We start from the raw sequence: 20,943 nt of genomic DNA on the forward strand, positions 1-20,943 counted from the left end.
GTGATGCCGGAAGTGACTCCGCCTTAAGACATCTAGCCTTTATATGATATCTATGGTTACTCCGGTGTGAATAGTCCGGGCGTAGGACCCAAGCAATCTGATTGGCGCAAAGCCCGTTTTATGGGTAATCGCTCTAGTGCCTGGTTACAAATCATACAAAATCATTTTATTATAGAAGACGTTTGTACTACGTTATAACGAGTCATTAATGTATTTTAAATTATACGTTTCATATACTAGTATTTAACCGAAGCTTTAGATTGTGAAATTAAACATTTCTCGTTGTTAGTGTGTTTTTTAGTTAGCTAGATAGTAGCATAGCATACAGCTAACGTTATCCGATGATCGTGCTGTGAGCTTATACTGCACTGATACTGCCTTACCGTATTCACAGCCATTCGTAATGCAATTATAATTATACATGTCATTATTTTTTATCGCAATAATCAGCGCAATATGTTACAGGTACACTTTTATTTATTAAAAGAGCCATAAGATGTTTATTTGTGTATATTACTGTTTTTCTTATTAACAGTTTAGACATTTAAATAAATCACAAAATGCTAGCTATGTTTTGTGGGTATAAATATTAATTGGTTGTCTAGCCTTGACTAAAGAACACTGTAATACAATTATGGAATCACAATCTTAATGTAATTAATCAAACCCCTTAATTCATATAATAATCTTTTATTTTAAAGAAATAACATTTATAAGTATGTTTTGTGACGCAGTTATTTGTTATTAAGCAATAGGCATAATATGCTTTTTTTTATTACAAGCATGTAATTTGTGTACCAATGCATATGATTTATGTCATAATTAATTCTTAATACAGAACATCATACAACACAATAACATTTAATGTAATAAAATTAGAGAACCAAAACTTATATAAAAATTTAATTAAATTACACAATACAATACATAATGAATTCAACTGAATTATTAGATGTAATATATTACATTTTTATTGACACAAAACTGCAAGCAAAATGCACATCGTTTTAGGACATTTATAGAGCTTTTTAAAATACACAACAATACAAAGCAGCTTTAAACAGACATGCTATGTCTTTACTTTTCTAAATACTTTTGTGATAGTCCTCTGGCTATACATTGTGAAGATTTAAAAACAATTAATGTTGAGTTAGCTGTGTAAAATATTTAATGAACTGTAAGGTTAAAGTTTTTTGAGAGCTAATGAGACACAAATAGATGCAGTGTCTTTTGCTGTATGAAAAGTCAAATCTTTGGTTTGAACGAAGTAAATTCATGTTGTATGTGCAGTCAATTCTTTGTGGAACCATCCTAAGGCCTAGATGATGCAGTCAGTCAAGTTCCCCTTTAGATGGTTGGGTTGTGACCTGGTAGGTGAGGAGGCTGGACTAGGTGTCATGGACTGGCTTGAGGGAACTCTGCAAAAAAACACAAACATGCTGCAATACGTCATGTGCAACTGCACACTTGCAAAGTCTTTAGTGCTATGGAACATCACTCACTGTTTTTACTTTGATATGCAAGCCCAAAGGTGCAACGCAGCAGAACGTAGTTAGCTCGTTGAACCTGGGGGTCATGGATGGACTGGCTTGAGGGAACTCTGCAAAAAAACACAAACATGCTGCAACACGTCATGTGCAACTGCACACTTGCAAAGTCTTTAGTGCTATGGAACATCACTCACTGTTTTTACTTTGATATGCAAGCCCAAAGGTGCAACGCAGCAGAACGTAGTTAGCTCGTTGAACCTGGGGGTCATGGATGGACTGGCTTGAGGGAACTCTGCAAAAACACACAAACATGCTGCAACACGTCATGTGCAACTGTACACTTGCAAAGTCTTTCTTTAGTGCTATGGAACATCACTCACTGTTTTTACTTTGATATGCAAGCCCAAAGGTGCAACGCAGCAGAACGTAGTTAGCTCGTTGAACCAGGGATGTTGTGACATTAAAAGGCTATTTTAATGACACACTCCACAAGATAAGATAAATCAGCCCAAAAGTGACTGAAACCTTCCGTTCGTCTCAGTATTATAAGGCTGATCTGTACAACAAAAGATAAAAAAAAAAATTATTACTTAATGAGTTAGTTCACCAAAACATATAAAAACCAGCCATCAGTTTCTCATCAATGCTTACCTCAGGAATCAGTTCACACATTACAAGGTCGATATGTTCAAGCTTTTTGTCCTTCTTTTGCTCAAACACAATGTTGTCGATGTGTCCTAGAAGTTCCTCAACATGTGCTGACAAGGCTGGATGAAAGCTCTTAGGTTTTGCCATTTTCCCAGTCTTCATTTGCCACCATTTGTTCCACGTGGGTTTCAGTGAGCCTTTCACAATTCCTTGAAACAACTCCTGAAAAAAATATTTAGTATAGCAAACAATATCTAGCCATTTTAAATTTTGTAAAGTCTTATATGTACCTGAATTTCAGTATCACTGACAAGAGAACAAATTCCTTTTTTTTCCACCTCCTCGACTGTCCTATATTTTCAAAATCATCGATCTACTTGATTTATTAAAATTTTAAGTTGATTTATATGAATGAGGACACACATTTTACACATACCTTTTATACGTCATATGCTGAACAGCATATGCTGCCATTGATGATGCGTGATATCTTCTCAGATGCCACAGATCGTCTCCCTGTATCACCTCGTTTTTCATAGAGGTCCATTTGTCCCTCACCTCCATTTCTGCCATCTAATGCAATAAACACAGTTGTTAAAGTAATGTAGATAAAACTAAAATAAAATAAATAAATAAAAGCATTTATTTAACTTACTGTACAAACCAAAACCCCACAGTTGTTAGAGTCAGCCAGCCTCCACTGTTCTGGGTACTCAACAGTCCATTTTCCCAAGTCCCAAGTATTTCGGAAGGCATTGCTTTTGTACAAAAGAAAAAAGAAATTAATAAATGTACATAAGTAAATAAAGATCACAATTTTAACATTTACAAAGCACATAATACCAAAGTATAGCCAGGTCCATCGCAGAAATTGACTTGTAGTTGTCACTGGGGTCGTAAACTCGAATACGATTCAGCAAACCATCCAAGACCTTTACAACATAAACAGAAACCGCTTTAACCAGAGTAACAACTGTTGAGTAAAAATGTATTTTTTAATCCACACATACCCACAAAATGAAGTGATTTCCCTTTTCGGGGCTCTGTCCACCAACAATTCTTGGAATAAGGACTGTGTCATTCTCATCAAGGTCCTTTAAAATATTTATAAGTAAATTAGTAAGTAAATGTGTCCCCTGCCACTGAAATTTAATTAATAGATTTTGATTTACCTTCAGACAAGAAATGTGACTGTCATCCACATGTTTCCTGATAGTGTAGGATCGCCACCAGAGCACGAACGTGTGCACCTGTAAAGCAGTTCCACCATGTGCTTTACAGAGCTGTGCAATCCTTGTGTCAAGAATCTAAAAGAAATAGTAGATTTCAATAAAATGTTGTTGAATAATATAAGAAGTATTCATATAGGAGGTTTGTGTACAAACGACCATACAAATAAGCTGCCATTGGACGCATATGGAGGGCTCGCTTGAGTCCCAAAATTTCTCCAATCATGCATTCATGTCTATGTCTCAGCACCCTCTAACAGAATCCGCAGTTTCGAGAATATCCGAGAAACTTTATTTTTCGACCCAAAAAAACTATAAGGTTTATAGATGTATACCCTTATAGATATTTTGGGTCGAAAAATAAAGTTTATCTGATCTTCTTGAAACTCTGGATTCGGATAGAGGGTGCTGAGGCGCAGACAGGAGTGCATGATTGGAGGCTCTAGAGCCTTCCAGAGCTGAGATATGGAGATTCCACAAAGCATTTATTCCATTGGGGCAAATAGAGACTCGCATACAGTGAAATTTTGGGATGAAATTTGGCCCTTTTTGCAGCTTTTTGTTTGGACGTTTTCTGGAAACCGGGACTAATTAGAGCTATTACAAATATGTCTCAAAAATGTTATCAAATTAAAATTCTAACGTCGTCATTCAGCCATGGGGAACTTTTCTTCTGTGGACACAGTGTCTCGAAATCTTCAACTGTGGCCTGGCATCTCGGAAACTGAATGAGTGGCCGCTTTCTGTCGGTTTCCTCACTCAAAATTCTCATATACATTTCCTAGAAAAAAAAATGCTTTGTAATTGTCTTACATATATAATATTATATAATATATAACAGACTTCCATTTATTTGACATCTTACCTCTTCTAGCTCCAAGATGGGAAAGCGATCCACTGAAAACTGATTTTTTTTTTCAATTTCTGTAAACACTTTTGGATCAGTCACAATCCTGTCCATTTGACTGAGGGTGGTAAGCTGATGTGACACACTGCTTCACACCCAATTCCTTAAATATGTCCTCATTTAGCTGTTATCAAAAAGGTATGCAAGACATGGTAGATTCTTATGACATATAGCCTAAAAATGTAATAATAAAATCTTCTTAACTAAATAATAATAACCTGGTTCACAAACTCCCTCCCCTGGTCTGTGATTATTCTTTCAACCAGTCCATATGCATTAAATGCTTGTAAGACCCCTTTAGCCACCTCAACTGCGGTCTTACACTTCAGGGATTTGGCGAAAACCCATTTGGAGAGGAGGTCAGTCATTGTGAGGACATAAATGTTCCCCTGAGGACTGGTTGGAAATGGTCCCATCAAATCCATTCCTATTACAGTCCAGGCTTTAGTGACCTTGATAGGGTGCAACACTGGGGCCACTGTTTTAATAGTATCAGTACGCTGACACTGTGGACATTGGGCAATCTAAAAAAAAAATTGTAGGTGTTTGTAACATTACAAACAACAGAAACACATTACTTTGTACAACTACATCAGGGGTCTCAAACTCAACATAGGATATTGAGGACACGACTTAACACCATTAAGTATTTATTATAATATGATCTTGTGGCCTCAATATAATATGTCGTGGCCTCTACATAACATACCAATAAGTTAATTATTTACACTTGAGTGGCTGTATGAAACTATCTTGTGGTTCGGGAATTTGAGTCTACAATTATCTTACCCAATTCATGACGTCCGAAAAGATGCCTTGCCAGTAGTATGCGCTTGCAATCTTATTGCATGTCCTTGTTCTCCCCTGATGTCCACCTGTAGCTGGGCTGTCATGGCAGTCCCGAAGGACTCGTTCCTTCTGTTGCTCATCCATGACAACTAGACGGTTTGATCCGTCTGCAGTCTTGTAATAAAGATGTCCACCTGTGTTAGAGACATAAAGAGGTAATGTGAGGGAACGCAACACACAGTATATAAATCATGTTATTTATTGAAGAAAATATTATGTAAAATTAGTTGTTTTATCATAAGCAAACGTAGCGGATACTGTAGATCACAGAATACATAACACATTAAAAGGCAATGATATTTTTCTACTTCCCCTGCACAATGAACTTCTTAGCAGAACGCCTGACAATTCTCTTCCGTCCGGTGTCGGCGTTCCCTTGGTAAACTCCACGCTCCAGGTACTCCTTCACCTCAGCATGCAACGCAAACTGTAACATAACTTTAACGCAAAGCAAAAGTAATGATATTAGGTTGATTAAACGTATTAATTGTGCAGTCAATCGATCTAAAAAAATAACTAGTTACACTTAATTACACTTTTGTTCTGATTAATTGCGATTGATCGCAATCATAAACACTCAAGTTTCAGTAACACTTTATAATAACGTTCAGTTGTAAGTCATTTATAAGTGATTAGTAAATGATTAACTAATCATTTACAAAACATGAATATGCGTTTTCATACATGATCAATAAATAATGTTATTTTTTTTGTATGTAGCAATTAGAGGGTGCAGAAAGTGTTGTAAATGCCTTGAATACACATACAGATCATTTGTAACAGGTAAGTGTAACACAGCTGTCTTTTGTAGTGTGTAGTGTAGTGTAGTGTGTACTGCAGTGTAAGTGCTGACTGGTGAGGGTATAGACAGCTGTCTTTTGTAGTGTGTAGTGTAGTGTAGTGTGTACTGCAGTGTAAGTGCTGACTGGTGAGGGTATAGACAGCTGTCTTTTGTAGTGTGTAGTGTAGTGTGTACTGCAGTGTAAGTGCTGACTGGTGAGGGTATAGACAGCTGTCTTTTGTAGTGTGTAGTGTAGTGTAGTGTGTACTGCAGTGTAAGTGCTGACTGGTGAGGGTATAGACAGCTGTCTTTTGTAGTGTAGTGTAGTGTGTACTGCAGTGTAAGTGCTGACTCGTGAGGGTATAGACAGCTGTCTTTTGTAGTGTAGTGTAGTGTAGTGTAGTGTAGTGTAGTGTAGTGTAGTGTGTACTGCAGTGTAAGTGCTGACTGGTGAGGGTATAGACAGCTGTCTTCTCTGAAACATATGGAGTCTTTAACCACTGTTCACCTGATGTGAGCAAAATAAATGTAACAATGAACATTTATGAAACGCATATTCATGTTTTGTAAATGATTAGTTAATCATTAACTAATCAATTGTAAATGACTTATAACTGAATCTACACAACATACATAAATAATGAACATATCACTTATTAATCATTTATGAATGTTTCATAAATAATTAATCATTTACTAATCACTTGTAAATGGCTTGTAACGAAATTTACAAAACATACATAAAATGTTAGTATATCACTTGCTAATAATTTATGAATGTTTTGTAAATTATTAGTTCATCATTAACTAACCACTTATTAATGACTTACAACTGAACGTTATTATACAATGTTGCCCAAGTTTCTATTCGTTTTTACTATATTTTATAATTTAATAACTTCACATTTAATCTCCAGATTAATGTAGAAAGAACATAAAATAACTAAATAAAGACATTATACGTTAAATACTTGTTTAATGACATTTTTTCATATAAATGAAGGCCAGTATCACTGGTACTAATACAGCTACTGATGTCTTGATAAATATGGGAAATACAAAGAAATTGAATAAAGCGATCAAACACGCTGCACTGCATAATTTATAAATTATATATAAATGAATCCTTTTTAAAGCTACAAAGGTTCTTTAGTTAGGAGCAGTGAGTAATTTTCTCTGTTCCCATTGTTATTTGATTGACCTCGAGTGAGACAGCTATATTGGGTGCTGTCCCTTTAAGACCTGCGTTGCCGACTGCCGAGTGCCAACTGCTGCGCAGTGCGCACCAAAGGTGCGCGTCTGTCAGGACACGTGTGTGTCTTTTCGCGCTCGAATGTTTTAAAACCATTTGCTTTAATAGCATGATCAATGTAACGCTAGTTAAAGGATGACAAAAAAAAACAAAAAAACTTGGATAGCACGAGTTATTAAAATATAAATATATTAATATATTCAATGCAACTGTGCGCAAGTGCTCAAACTCGTTTTGATGTATTTATGCAAGTGCTATAACGTTAACGTTACACGAGCTGAGGCCTTTAATTTTTAATTCTTCATTCGGAAACAAAGACTTTCGTCCAAATTGTATGAGGCCTATAAAATTGCAAATAGTTTTTCCGAAAGAAAAGCATGCTCATGCATGAATTATGAACTTAGTTTTAAGTATCTATAACGGTAAAAAAATTATTACAGGCCGATAATTGTGCTAATATTAAAATATAACTACAATTAAACATTATTAAAATACACAGGGTGATGGATATTCTTACTGAGATGTTGGATGATGAGGGGGGAAAAAAACAATAATTAATATGAAGTTAAATTGATAATTAAATTGTATTTTTGAAATAAGTAAGGTAAGTGTATTGGTCGCAGAGATGAAATTGTCCAGAAATGTTTGGTCACAGAGATGAAACTGTCCAGAGAGATGCTCAGATGTACAAAGATGAAATTTTCGCAGAGATACTTGGTAGAATTTCTGACGAAAGGGACCTGTGAAACATGAAAATCGTATATATAGTCCCGCATTTAAAAAAAAAAAAAAGTGATAAGGCATTCTCATTGGTCAGTTTCAAGTGTCTTTAAAAATGACAATATTTTATTGATGAGTCGCGTTAAATTGTTTTTAAAAACCTGTGTAACATATATATATATAGTGCCCTTTCGATGTGTGCAAAAATATTGTAGATGGTAAAGAAACGTTATCTCTAATAGTTTTTTTTTTTTTTTGTAATGTACACATCTTTGCATTAGAATATATGAAGAGTTCAGATGCAAAAGCCTCTAAATGCCATCTGAAATTTTCTTATAGAATGATCATTTTTATCAAGCTCGTATATTTAAATTCAATAATTTCACTTAAATGGCAATGAAGATTACCTATTAATTGTCATTTAAGTGAAATTACTGAACTTAAATACACAAGCTTTATAAAAATGATCATTCTATAAGAAAATTTCAGATGGCATTTAGAGGCTTTTGCATCTGAACTCTTCATATAGAACAGGTGCATAAAAGAAATACAAATACAACAAGAAAAATTATAATCAAAGTATTACAGTTTTTCTCGATTGTTTAAATACATTTCTTGAAACTATGCCTCGTATTCTCAAAACTATAAACACAAATCCATAACGTCTCACCCAATTCCCCAAACATCCTATTTTCAGGTCAAAATGAAGCTCTACACTCAAAACCATTTTCTCTTGCTGAAAAACCAAACTTTGCCCTCAGACAGGACACACAAGCCCTCATAATCACACACACTACAACATAGTCTAATATGGTGCAATAAATTCAAAACAACATTTCCAAAACTGGTAAGTTATGTTGCTTGTGGTTCCCCCCCTCACAAACCTTTTCACATGATGAACACAAAAGACACAACCAGTGGATACATTGGCACATTTTTATTCATACACAGAAAACACACACACAAAAATATTTTTTTTTCTAGTTTTACTCTTTTTTTTTTTACTCTCTCCTCTATTTTTTTTTTTTTTATAAATTTACTTACAGTAAGATGTGTGTGACCAACATATGACAGTAAAAGAGCACACACAAACCATATTCTTATATGGAATTCGAATTGTATTGGAATCGGAAAGAGTGTTGGGACGTGACAGGAGGGCCTCCACTCAAGGATACAATATGATGGATACTTCTAAGAATGTTCCACATATGGTTGAAATACCATCATTTGCCTAGAAAGATTACATTCTGGGAGTCAAGACTATAAAGGAGAAAGGATGCCCTCCCTTCACTGTCACACTCTGTGTCACTCTGTGTGACTGTAAGACTGGTGGCCTTTTCTTGCAAGACAAACAAACAATCTGCATTTAAAAGATCTTTTAGAAAGTCATGGTCTCTTTTGAGCCTTTGTCAGTGATGCTTGATTTCTTTCAGGACAACATACTCTGAAATACTTCCCATCCCATACATGAAAATAAAATACATGCTGTGTTGGTGATATCATAATTATATATAAAATATTATATCTAAAATATTCTTACATAGGCTATATAAAATAAAATGACACAACCCTGTCTCTTTTTGTTAAATTTCAGTTTTATTGATCAATAATAGCAACTATGAAAGTATAAGTAGCCATACAATTCAAGAAATAAAGTAATTAAACGATTCAGTCAAACATAAGTCAGCAGGCTACAACGTTAAAGATAAATAGCCTAAATACTTTAACGTTATATAAAGTTATAAAAATAAACTTTGCCCGCAGCCAAAACGATTTGCCAGGGAACAAATTATAGATTAATGATATCACAGATCGTCCGTTAGACATAGCCTACACAAGACGAATTATATCTCATGTTTAACCACTCCACTAGACTAAGCGGCAAACTTCAGCAGCTCTGGCCGTGGTAAGGCTCTGCCAGGCGGGATACATGAGCTTTGAGCGCCCGTTGATTCCTTTGGATCTCACATCTCCGAAAACGTCAGATCAAATTTTTAAATAGGCGCTATATGTATAAACAAACAACATATTTGAGATTGAAACAACTACATTATCGATTGAAAAACTCTTAAAACTACATTTCGTGACACATTAACAGTAGTATTTTTAAATTTCGCGGTCTTTCTCCTGCTATTGACGCAACTTGATGTTTTAAATATTAGCTATAGAATATACACAATTTACGTATACAATATAACATTTAATTTAATCTTACCTTGCATATAGCAGCGGGATTTAGCATTCTACATAAAGCTACCACATAATAACACTAAAACAGCTCACGTTAGCTACAAGTTATCGCGAGAACAGATTTAGATCAGGCATACTACTGGCATACTAATGAGGTCCTACGCCCGGACGATTCACACCGAGTAACCGTATTATTCACCACACCGGAAGTGACTCCGCCTTAAGACATCTAGCGTTTATATGATATCTATGGTTCGCACATTGCACGAGGTATCATTTGCGTCACCAATATGTGCCCCATATACAACAATATTCTGCATGAATGGTTCCCACTAGAATTATGTACATTGTACTGGATTACAACTCAGCACACAAATATAAACACACACAAAAAAATAATTAAGTTTGGATGAAGTTCACTAACTTCATTTTGGTTTTTTTAAACCAGCTACATATGGTCCTGAATATGTTAGCTATAATGTACATGGGCTAACCCATCTTTCTGAGGATGTCAAAAAACATGGAAGACTTGACTTAATATCTGGGTTTCCATTCGAAAATTTCTTGGGACAAATAAAGAAAATAAGAACTCCTCACCATCCCCTATCACAGGTTATACGACGACTCTCAGAAATGGATAGTTCTGTGGTAAAGGCTAATATGAGAATGTTCTTGAAAAAACAACACGAAAATGGTCCAATCCCACCCGGTTTTAATGAAGTTTGTCAGTTTCAGGAGGTTGATATAGGTAGTACTCGAGTTAATCTGTCAAGTATTGGAGATAGCTGTGTTAAAATCGGAGGCTGCCTTGCATTAGTTATGAATATTATTCAGTGTCAGGAGAAAGTGTATGTGATCTATAGAGAATATGAACACGTGGAACCTTTCTTTCACTATCCCATAAACTCTGTTCAGATCGGGGTCTATTTAGTAGATAACCTCTCACCTAGCCTGAAATACATTGAGCTGAATGGAAATGTAATAAAGTATGTGAGGTTACCATATCAAGGCCGATTTGTTGCAGTGCCTTTACTGCACATGGAGTAATGGTGTAACTGAGAATAACCAGCCCGATCTCATGAAAGTGCTCATCTATAGCCAGAATTATATTTATCATGCAATTTATACGCAGAAATTAGCTTTTACATGCATATCCTATGCAGTTTTCGCATGCATTATACACACGTTATGGTGTGTAATATGCACGTAACCCACACCACTAATCTTATCCAAGAGGTTTACAATTTGTATCATATACTCATAAAAAAATTTCTGCGTAAAAATCTCACTTTCATGAGATCGTGTTAGAATAACACAGCACTGCAGCATAAAGATCATTTGTTTCATTTATTTATTTAATTCATTATAAAAAGTTTAGACATGTACAAAGTGGTGGTGGAGTTCATAAAAACGAGAGAAGTGGAGCTGGTCCCGAGTGTTTGGGTTCAGAATGGAGTTTGCTTCTGGCCACATCTTAAGGGAATCTCCCTACACTCCGCAATCAAGCAGCAGGTGATGCCAAGTCAAGACTGGGTATCCTGGGAGATTAGAGAGCTGTTCACTACTGGTATGTTGGATATCTCTAGTTCATGTATTCTTAGGAATGATTATAGTGATTTAAGATTTAACTTTTCTTTTTTATTTAAACAGATAACTATGAGGAAGGAAGGAGGAAGGTTCGAGAGGCTGAGGTTCAATCTGACCTTCAGTCAGAAGCAGAGGAGCCAGGCCGAAAAAAAGCAAGGCGTAAAATGTAGGTGTAATATTTTTTGTAATATTTGTTTTCTGTTGTCTCATAAAAAAGTGGTTTTCACATTATATGATTTGGTCAGTGCACTGAAGTGACACAAATTACTTTATTTAAAATATATATTTTAAAGGTCAAGCACTCGACTGTTGAGCTCGTTTGTGATGGACTCTGAAGAAGATGCAGAATTACAGCAGGCTAGCACAGGCCTTCCTTCTGCTCCACCAGTCCACCAGCCCGACCAACCCACACTTACAAAGAGCATATCCTTTACAGATATGCTCACCAGTCACCATGCCATCTGGCCAACTGAGGATTTCACATGTGAACGTGAGTGTATCTGTATACAGCACATGGTTCTATAGGAAATTATGGGTATATGTCAGACATAGGCTTTTTTTTTTTTTTTTAAACCTCTCCAGCTCCACTAGAGCCTACACGATCCTGGTTCACAGAAATACCTCTCTGTGGAAACAGAGCTCAGCAGTCAACTGAACTAATTGCCAGTAAGTTGGTGTAGGCCAAAATTATGTCATCTAAATTAGGGCTGAACGATATGGACAAAATTTCATATCTCGATTTTCATGCCAGATATCTCGATATCGATACAATACGATATGACTACGTAAGTACTAAAAAAACAGTACATTTAGAGTTTGTAAAATACACACTGATGTCTATGGAAGAGGTAATAATAATCCTTTCCATTATAATTCGACACGTTTTATTCATATCAGATACACATTGTGTAAGTAACTTAAATGTTTACTCTATTCTATTCCCAGTTCACCAGCCACTTACTTTTAAGTATTTCGGGAGAAGTGGATGAATTCACGTGTTGTAAACATAGAGGTTGTAAATCCAACAGATCCGATTCTCTGAACTGCGTCTGCGGCACAAACTAACACGGCGGCGCCCATCGCGCATACAGCTCAACTAACGCGATCATTATAAAGGTGTTTACATTTTACATTTACATTTAGTCATTTAGCAGACGCCTTTATCCAAAGCGACTTACAAATTAGGACAAAAATTCAGCGAGTCATCATAAAGAGGCAAAAACAACAACAACGCAGGAAGTGCTCAAAATACGAAGTTCAGGTATTATTCAGAGTAGCATAAGCCTGATAAGTGATGTTTCAAAGGGAAAGGATTTTTTTTTTATTATTTTTTTTTTTATAAGGTTAAGTGCTCACGGAAGAGATGGGTTTTCAGCTGTCTTTTGAATGTTGTCAGGGATTCTGCATTCCGGATGAGGGTGGGGAGAGCGTTCCACCAGCATGGAACTGTGAATGAGAATGTTCTGGAAAGTGATTTTGTGGCTTTCTGTGATGGAACCACGAGACGTCGCTCGTTGACCGATCGTAGGTGTCTGGTAGGGATGTAGACTCGTAGGAGTGAGTGAAAGTAGGAGGGAGCTGAGCCTGTGATAGTTCTGTAAGCAAGCGTCAGTGCCTTGAACTTAATGCGAGCAGCGAGAGGTAGCCAGTGCAGAGAGATGAACAGAGGAGTGACGTGGGCCCTCTTGGGCTTGTTGAAGACAAGACGAGCTGCAGCATTCTGGATCATCTGTAGGGGTTTGGTCGCACATGCTGGAAGTCCAGCCAGAAGAGCATTGCAGTAGTCGAGCCTAGAGATGACCAGGGCCTGGACGATAAGTTGCGTTGCATGCTCAGTTAGGAAAGGCCTGATCTTCCTGATGTTGTGCAGTGCAAACCTGCATGATCGAGCTGTCTTTGAAATGTGATCAGTGAAGGTCAGCTGGTCATCAAACGTTACTCCAAGACAACAATATACTTCCACTTGCATGTATTTGACAATCGGAATATCAGATATTTCATGCCATAGCTAACACATTTGTGAATATTCTGAATAAAAAAGGAAAAATTACATAAAAGCAGATCATCATTCATTCAGCGCTGTTGCGGTGTGTCACGTGACAAGCAATGACGCGTCACCATGGAAACGCCGCCCCCCTCTCACAATATAGTTCCCACGTCCCTGGTAGTGTGTGCGCGCTGGCTTTAGCGGTGCATTCAAGGGCACTCGTAAAACTGATGTTTGTTGTGACTGCCAGAGTTGTATGCAAGGCGAGCGCGGAGAGGAGAAATCTATATCGTCTATATCGTTGCTTTTTTCGATAGTAATATCTTGAAAGTTCATATCGAGATATAGATACGATAACGATATATCGTTCAGCCCTAATCTAAATTAACGGTTTCCATTTACCCCTTGCATTATTTTCCTTAAAGGGATAGTTCACTTTGAAATTAATTTTTGATATGTTTTAGCTTACCTCAAGGGCATCCAAGATGTAGGTGTCTTTTTTTCCGCAGTAGTTTCAATTTTGATATTTTTAGGTCAAACCGTTCTTGTCTGTCAGTCATATAATGCAGGTCGATGGTCACTGTCTCAAAACACAAGCACAGAGTCCAAATTAAAACAATTCCCCATCGTCCAAATGAAACAATTCCCCATCGTAAGTACACATTGATGGCCTAAGACACGAAACGAGCGGTTTGTGAGAAAACGAACAGTATTTATATCGTTGTTATCTCTTGAACACAGCACATGTCCAAATGATCTGACGGCGTGGGCGGGTATAGATATATACATAGACGTCGCCTTGGCTACGGTTTCGTTCCAATGAACTGCAGTAGCGAAGGCGACATCTAGTGTATACATCTATACCCGCCCGCGGGCGGGTATAGATGTACAGTATACACTAGATGTCGCTTGGCTACGGTTTCGTTCCAATGAACTGCAGTAGCCAAGGCGACATCTATTTATATATCTATACCCGCCCGCGCCGTCAGATCATTTGGACATGTGCTGTGTTCAAGAGATAACAACGATATAAATACTGTTCGTTTTCTCACACAAACCGCTCGTTTCGTGTCTTAGGCCATCAATGTGTACTTACGATGGGGAATTGTTTCATTTGGACGATGGGGAATTGTTTTAATTTGGACTCTGTGCTTGTGTTTTGAGACAGTGACCATCGACCTGCATTATATGACTGACAGACAAGAACGGTTTGACCTAAAAATATCAAAATTGAAACTACTGCGGAAAAAAAGACACCTACATCTTGGATGCCCTTGAGGTAAGCTAAAACATACCAAAATTTTATTTCAAAGTGAACTATCCCTTTAAGGTCCAAAGAGCCCAAAACAACCTAAACAGACTCCCGAAGGATGCCAAAGGACTCCTCAGACTCCTACTCCTGAAGTTATTGTCTGTAAGTATGTTTTCTTTTATCAGCAGAATGTACTTGAGCATAAAAAAAGGCTACTTCAGTATTAAAAGAAATATAACACAGAATTTAAAAATAGTAAGACATAAACATGGTTTCTGGAATGTAACATTTATTGTACACTAATGAGCCAGAACATTATGAGCTGTCACAGGTGAAGTGAATATCGTTGATCATCTTCTAACAGGGCCAAATATTAAAGGAGAACTCGGCAACTCTAGCGAACTCTAGTCACTTCTTCGCTGATTTTCCCTTTTGTTGTCGCATGTTTTCCCCACGAGCTCCCCCTACAGCTGTGGGAGGGTGTATATTTCACAACACAGTCGTAAAAAACTCACTTGCGGCGGCCTCCTCCCCCTCTTTACCGCTGCTTATGTGCGTTTGTTATGATCGGAGAAAGCCAACTGTATCGTGTGGAGCTATGTCTACCGAGGTGGGTAATCTGGTAATACATCATACATGCGTGTGTGTTTATGTCGAATTGCCGTAAAGCAATTCGTGTTTCGCACTCGTTCTTGTTCTCGCTTCTCACGAGACTTCCAATTTCTATCTTGCCGGGACGGTAGTCCCCAAGTTGCAAGGTTGGTTTTCCGCCTGGGAACGCTGGGGGGAGCGGGGAATGTCACCAATATCACCAGAACAGGTTGTTTAACCATCCAAATGATTTCTAGACAGTTTTATTAAGTTAAAGTTACCAAGTTCTCCTTTAAGCTCTGGGTAGATTAGAGTTCTTGTAGTCAAAATGTTGGATGCAGGATAAATGGGCAGGAATAAAGTTCTGAGCGACTGGGGGTAATTTGTCATAACACAGTGCATCGTACTCTTCTGCGTATGGGGCTGCATAGCACAGACCAGTCAGAGTGCCTATGATGACCCCTGCCCTGTCCACCTACATTGGGCCTGTGAGCGTCAGACCTGGACCTTGGAGCATGATGACGAGTTCAAGGTGTTGCTTTGGCCTCCAAATTCCCCAGATCTCAATCCAAATGAGCGTCTTTGGGATGTGTTGGACAAACAAGTTTGATCACGGCAGCTCCACCTCACAATCTACAGGACTTGAAGGATTGGTGCCAGAGCACACCCTCAGGGGTATCGTAGAGTCCATGCCTCAGCGGAGGACCAACAGCATATTAGGCAGATCGTCATAATGTTTTGGTTCATCTGTGTACATTATATTCATAATATATTCTGAGATAGCAGGAACAAAATCATTTAATTTATCAGAATACACACGTTTTTTAAAAATATTTCTGCTTCAAACTTTATTTTCTAAAAATATTTAAGTTTATAACAGATTATTGTGCCAATACTAGTAAAATCTATATATTGAATGATGTGCTAAAAGTTCAATATAGTATTTAGTATTAGTATTTCCTATGACACGGCCCAGAAAGACACTACAACAGTTTGCACATTGAATTAATTCCAGATCAGTTTATTTTTTATTGGTATTTTGGTTTCATAATAAACTTTATGCATAATCTCATTCACAGGGCCACAGGTTCACCACATGATGTAGTCCTTTAAATTTTGTTTTACCATTGTTCATGTTATATTTTTTTATCATTTCTGTTCTAGCACTAATCCGTGAGATGCTGACGAAACAAGAAATGATTCTTGACCAGCAACAGTCTATTCTGTGGATTCTGAATGCAAAGCAACTCCAGGAAACAAATTATGAAATTGAAGATGGACTTTTGCCAGTGAAAGACTTCGAGAGCCTCAAGAGACTGGAGCAGAAATTGCTATCAAGTGATTTCAAATAAAAACTGGTGAGTTAAGAAGTTTTCTCAACCAAACATTTTTATCATTAAAGTGATGGTTTCTATTAACCTTCATTGTATGGACACAAACTGCTGAAAACTTTCTTCAAATATCTTCAATTGTGTTCTTAATTTAAACAAGCCATACATGATTGAACCAACATGAGGGTTGGTAAATGATAACAGTATTTTAAATTTGGTGTGGACTCTTGTTATCAGTGTTAACAGTTCATATGTCACATGAAGATAATTGATAAGAAGCATGTGTTTCCCTTAGATTAATAACCTAGGGCTGGGTTGGAGGGTTCGACGTAAAGGACACTGTGTGGAAGATAATGCGGCAAACATTTTCCAATGATTTAGCCAAAAACATAAACTGGAAAGGGGTAAATGGTAAAATATCCCTTGCGGCCCTACATCTAAAGGATGTTGTTATTGGTAAGGACATCATACATTTACAAATGTCAGAAAATGGCTTAAAAGTGCAGTATGTAAATTGTAGCTGCAAAGAATATGTTGAATGCACAGGGAATATCAGAAAGCCTTAACACTGTTTCTATTATGCCATAATTAAATTATTTTAAGCCTTAATTTTAACAGTGCTAACATAATGTTTGGTTACAGTAGTTTTTTTTGTTGTTGTTGTTGTTGTTGTTTTTGTTACGTTAAATGGATGCAAACAAAAGCTTAGTTAATTTAAAAATTAAATCAAAAGTGCTTGTTTTAAAATTACAAGCAGCTAAATGTTTATAATCTCACTTACAACCAAGGGCGTAGGTTTGGCCTCAGCTTTGGTGGGGACATCCCCCTCCCCCTCCCCCTGGAATGAGTTTTCTATATGTAATTAAATAATGAACAAATGAATAAAATACACACGTATCATAGTATGCATTCAACACAACAAATCCATTATTATTATCTATTATTATTATTATTATCCATAATTACAGTATTCCATTAATACTAAAATTGTATCTACTATTCTATATCAAATTCTATTGATATATTCTATTCTTAAATATTAAATTCTTAGGCTACACTCACTCACAAATACATTACATAAATAGAATGTAGAAACGAAAAATGTCTCAGATCCACTGTTTATGTTGACTGCAAGATTCTAAGTTAAGGTCAGCTAATTAACATTCAGTGACTTGCTAACGTAGCATTCTATCATGATAGCGTGACTTCTATGAGTCTATCAGTGCTGCACAGCCTAATCAATACTCTTAACCTTAGTTGAAAGATTGCTGCTGCTAGGTTTAACTGTAACAACATGGTAACACATACTATCACCAATCAATACTATTTTCCACAGTAGAATCTGCATTTGAAAGCCTGGTCAGTCACTACTACTGCTAGTTTATTTGTGTGGCTAGTTATTTTGCCTACTTACACTCTGCTTTATGAAAAAGCTTTGTATGTCCCCTTTCTTCTTCTTGGGTGGCATAGCTGATCTATCTACAAAGTACAAAAAGTGGCAAAAAACGGAATATTAAAATGTTTTACTCTGGCCTTTGTATGTGGCAGACAGACAGCCCTGGTAACTTACCGTCGGCGTCGTCGACGCGCGCGCGCACACACACACACCACCCGTACGGTGTACATTTTAGGACATCCTCAGACCTCAGACATATGAAGACAAGGCATCATGCCTCAGACTAAAAGGCTTCAGTCATTGGACAAAACGGCATCGCGCCTCAGACTGAAAAGCTTCAGGTCTCAGGAAAAACAATGTCAGGTGTCAGGTCTCGTACAATTAGGCATCTGACGAAACAGCCTCAGACAAAAAGGCATCAGACTAAAAGGCATCGGACGAAAAGGACTCAGACTAAAAAGCATCAGACGAAACGGACTCAGACTAAAAGGCATCAGACATAAAGGCCTCGGACGAAACGGACTCAGATGGAGTTTGGAGATTCGCATTGCCCCGCCCCATGTGACATCACATGTACGCGGTTCATAGCTCGAAAGAACGCTTTACTTGATACATTTCTAAAGTCTCTAAGGTTGATTAAAAACAAGAAAAGTGACAATGTGATAATGTTTCCTCTGTGTATGTCTTTTATTTATTTATGTATTTTATATAATGTGAAGCTTTACATATACTTGATATAATTTAATTCCTGTAGAAGTTATATGTCCTTTATATCCGCTTGTTATCTTATACATATTCAATAAAAGTAAAAGAAAAAAAAAACGCTTTACGATAGTTTGCCAACATACAAGCTATAGTTGAAATATGTCATCTAACTTTTTAAACGTGCAAATAAAACTCGTGAAATGCATGTTCTCTTCTGCATACAGCATAATTAGTGTAACATTTAATTAAAGCATATATATATAGGCTATATATATTATATGCTTTAATTAAATGTTAAAACATGCACTCGCGAAATGCATGTTCTCTTCAACATAATATATACAGTACAGGCCAAAAGTTTGGAAACATTACTATTTTTAATGTTTTTGAAAGAAGTTTCTTCTGCTCATCAAGCCTGCATTTATTTGATCAAAATGTAATATTGTGATATATTATTACAATTTAAAATAATTGGTTTTAAATTTATTATACTTTAAATTATCATTTATTTCTGTGATGCAAAGCTGAATTTTCAGCATTATTACTCCAGTCTTCAGTGTCACATGTGACATCCAGTCCATCACATGATCCTTTAGAAATCATTCTAATATTCTGATTTATTATGAGTGTTGGAAACAGTTCTGCTGCCTAATATATTTGATGAATAAAAGGTTAAAAAGAACTGCATTTATAAAAAAAAATTAAAAAAATCTAATAATATAAATCTTCTGAACAGGGGCGGATCTAGAAAAATATTTATGGTGTGGCGAGAGGGGTGCAGGAATTTTTGAGGGGTGGCAACATATGGCAGACGTATATATACTGAATTTAATCACAGTTAAATTGGCCATAACTTTGAATTCCTTGCTGCCAACTGGGGTGATCCGCCCCTGCTTCTTTACTATCACTTTTGATCAATTTAACACATCCTTGCTGAATAAAAGTATTGATTTATTTCAAAAAAAGAAAGAAAAAAAATTACTGACCCCAAATTACTGACCAGTAGTGTATATTGTTGTTACAAAAGATTTATATTTTTAAAATATTTGCTTCTTTTTTTTTTTTTTTTACGTTTTATTCACAAAGTATCCTAAAAAAGTATCACAGGTTATGAAAAAATATTTAGCAGCAGAACTGTTTCCAACTTTGATAATGAATCATCATATTAGAATGATTTCTAAAGGATCATGTGACAGACTGGAGTAATGATCCTGAAAATTCAGCTTTGCATCACAGAAATAAATGATAATTTAAAGTATAATAAATTGAAAACCAATTATTTTAAATTGTAATAATATATCACAATATTACATTTTGTTTCTGTATTTTTGATCAAATAAATGCAGGCTTGATGAGCAGAAGAAACTTCTTTCAAAAACATTCTCTCTGTCTTAGCATGTATCCCATATATCCCCCCCCCCCCCAAAAAAAATAATTGTATATGTTTAAAAATCTTTGGCCTGTATATATATATATATATAAAAATATATGTATGCTATGTATATATTATATGCTTTAATTAAATGTTAAAACAGTGTTAAAATCACAGCTTAAAATCCCTGCTTTATTGAAATGTTACACTAATTAAGTTGTTTACAGAAGAGAACATGCATTTCGCAAGTTTTATTTGCACATTTAAAAACTTAGATGCCATATTTCAACTAGCTAGTTTGTATGTTGGCAAACTATCATGGAGTTAAAGCATTCTTTCGAGCTATGAACCGCGTACATGTGACGTCATATGGGGCGGGGCAATACGAATCTCCAAACTCCCTCTGAGTCCGTTTCGTCTGATGCCTTTTGGTCTGAGTCCGTTTCGTCCGATGCCTTTATGTCTGATGCCTTTTAGTCTGAGTCCGTTTTGTCTGATGCCTTTTAGTCTGAGTCCGTTTCGTCTGATGCCTTTTTGTCTGATGCCTTTTCGTCCGATGCCTTTTAGTCTGATGCCTTTTTGTCTGAGGCTGTTTCGTCTGATGCCTAATTGTACGAGACCTGACACCTGACATTGTTTTTCCTGAGACCTGAAGC

The 20,943-nt window shown here is 36.5% G+C and overlaps 2 protein-coding genes across 6 annotated transcripts in view; both read right to left on the reverse strand.

Annotated features, from left to right (window-relative positions):
• LOC309499866 (uncharacterized protein) overlaps positions 1 to 20,943 on the reverse strand; it is a 186,291-nt gene that overhangs the window by 33,416 nt on the left and 131,932 nt on the right. The window lies entirely within an intron of this gene.
• On the reverse strand, positions 1,300 to 10,123 carry LOC309508787 (uncharacterized protein). Of its 4 annotated transcripts, none has more exons than XM_082183257.1 (13): positions 5,064 to 5,617; positions 4,493 to 4,798; positions 4,233 to 4,398; positions 4,011 to 4,148; positions 3,149 to 3,445; positions 2,982 to 3,070; positions 2,794 to 2,896; positions 2,575 to 2,711; positions 2,429 to 2,489; positions 2,142 to 2,360; positions 1,871 to 2,046; positions 1,503 to 1,782; positions 1,300 to 1,418 (listed from the first exon to the last, which is right to left on the reverse strand). In XM_082183257.1, exons 3-11 carry the CDS (start codon positions 4,326 to 4,328, stop codon positions 1,951 to 1,953), a joined length of 1,236 nt encoding a protein of 411 aa, XP_082039383.1. In that variant the 5' UTR covers positions 4,329 to 4,398; positions 4,493 to 4,798; positions 5,064 to 5,617; the 3' UTR covers positions 1,300 to 1,418; positions 1,503 to 1,782; positions 1,871 to 1,950. The 4 variants fall into 4 exon arrangements, with proteins under 4 accessions (XP_082039383.1, XP_082039382.1, XP_082039384.1 ...); XM_082183256.1 differs by adding an exon at positions 10,092 to 10,123 and having other exon boundaries at positions 1,307 to 1,782; positions 5,064 to 5,561; XM_082183258.1 differs by having other exon boundaries at positions 1,307 to 1,600; positions 1,685 to 1,782.

This window comes from Leuciscus leuciscus, assembly GCF_965113295.1.
Source record: "Leuciscus leuciscus genome assembly, chromosome: 1".
Classification (NCBI taxonomy): domain Eukaryota; kingdom Metazoa; phylum Chordata; class Actinopteri; order Cypriniformes; family Leuciscidae; genus Leuciscus; species Leuciscus leuciscus.

Coding starts and splice junctions, on each gene's coding strand:
- LOC309508787 (XM_082183257.1), bottom strand. CDS start 4,328: ATGGACAGGATTGTGACTGATCCAAAAGTGTTTACAGAAATTGAAAAA. Junction 2,712..2,793: donor GTGGGGTTTTGGTTTGTACA/GTAAGTTAAATA, acceptor TTATTGCATTAG/ATGGCAGAAATGGAGGTGAG. Junction 2,490..2,574: donor CAGCATATGACGTATAAAAG/GTATGTGTAAAA, acceptor TTGAAAATATAG/GACAGTCGAGGAGGTGGAAA.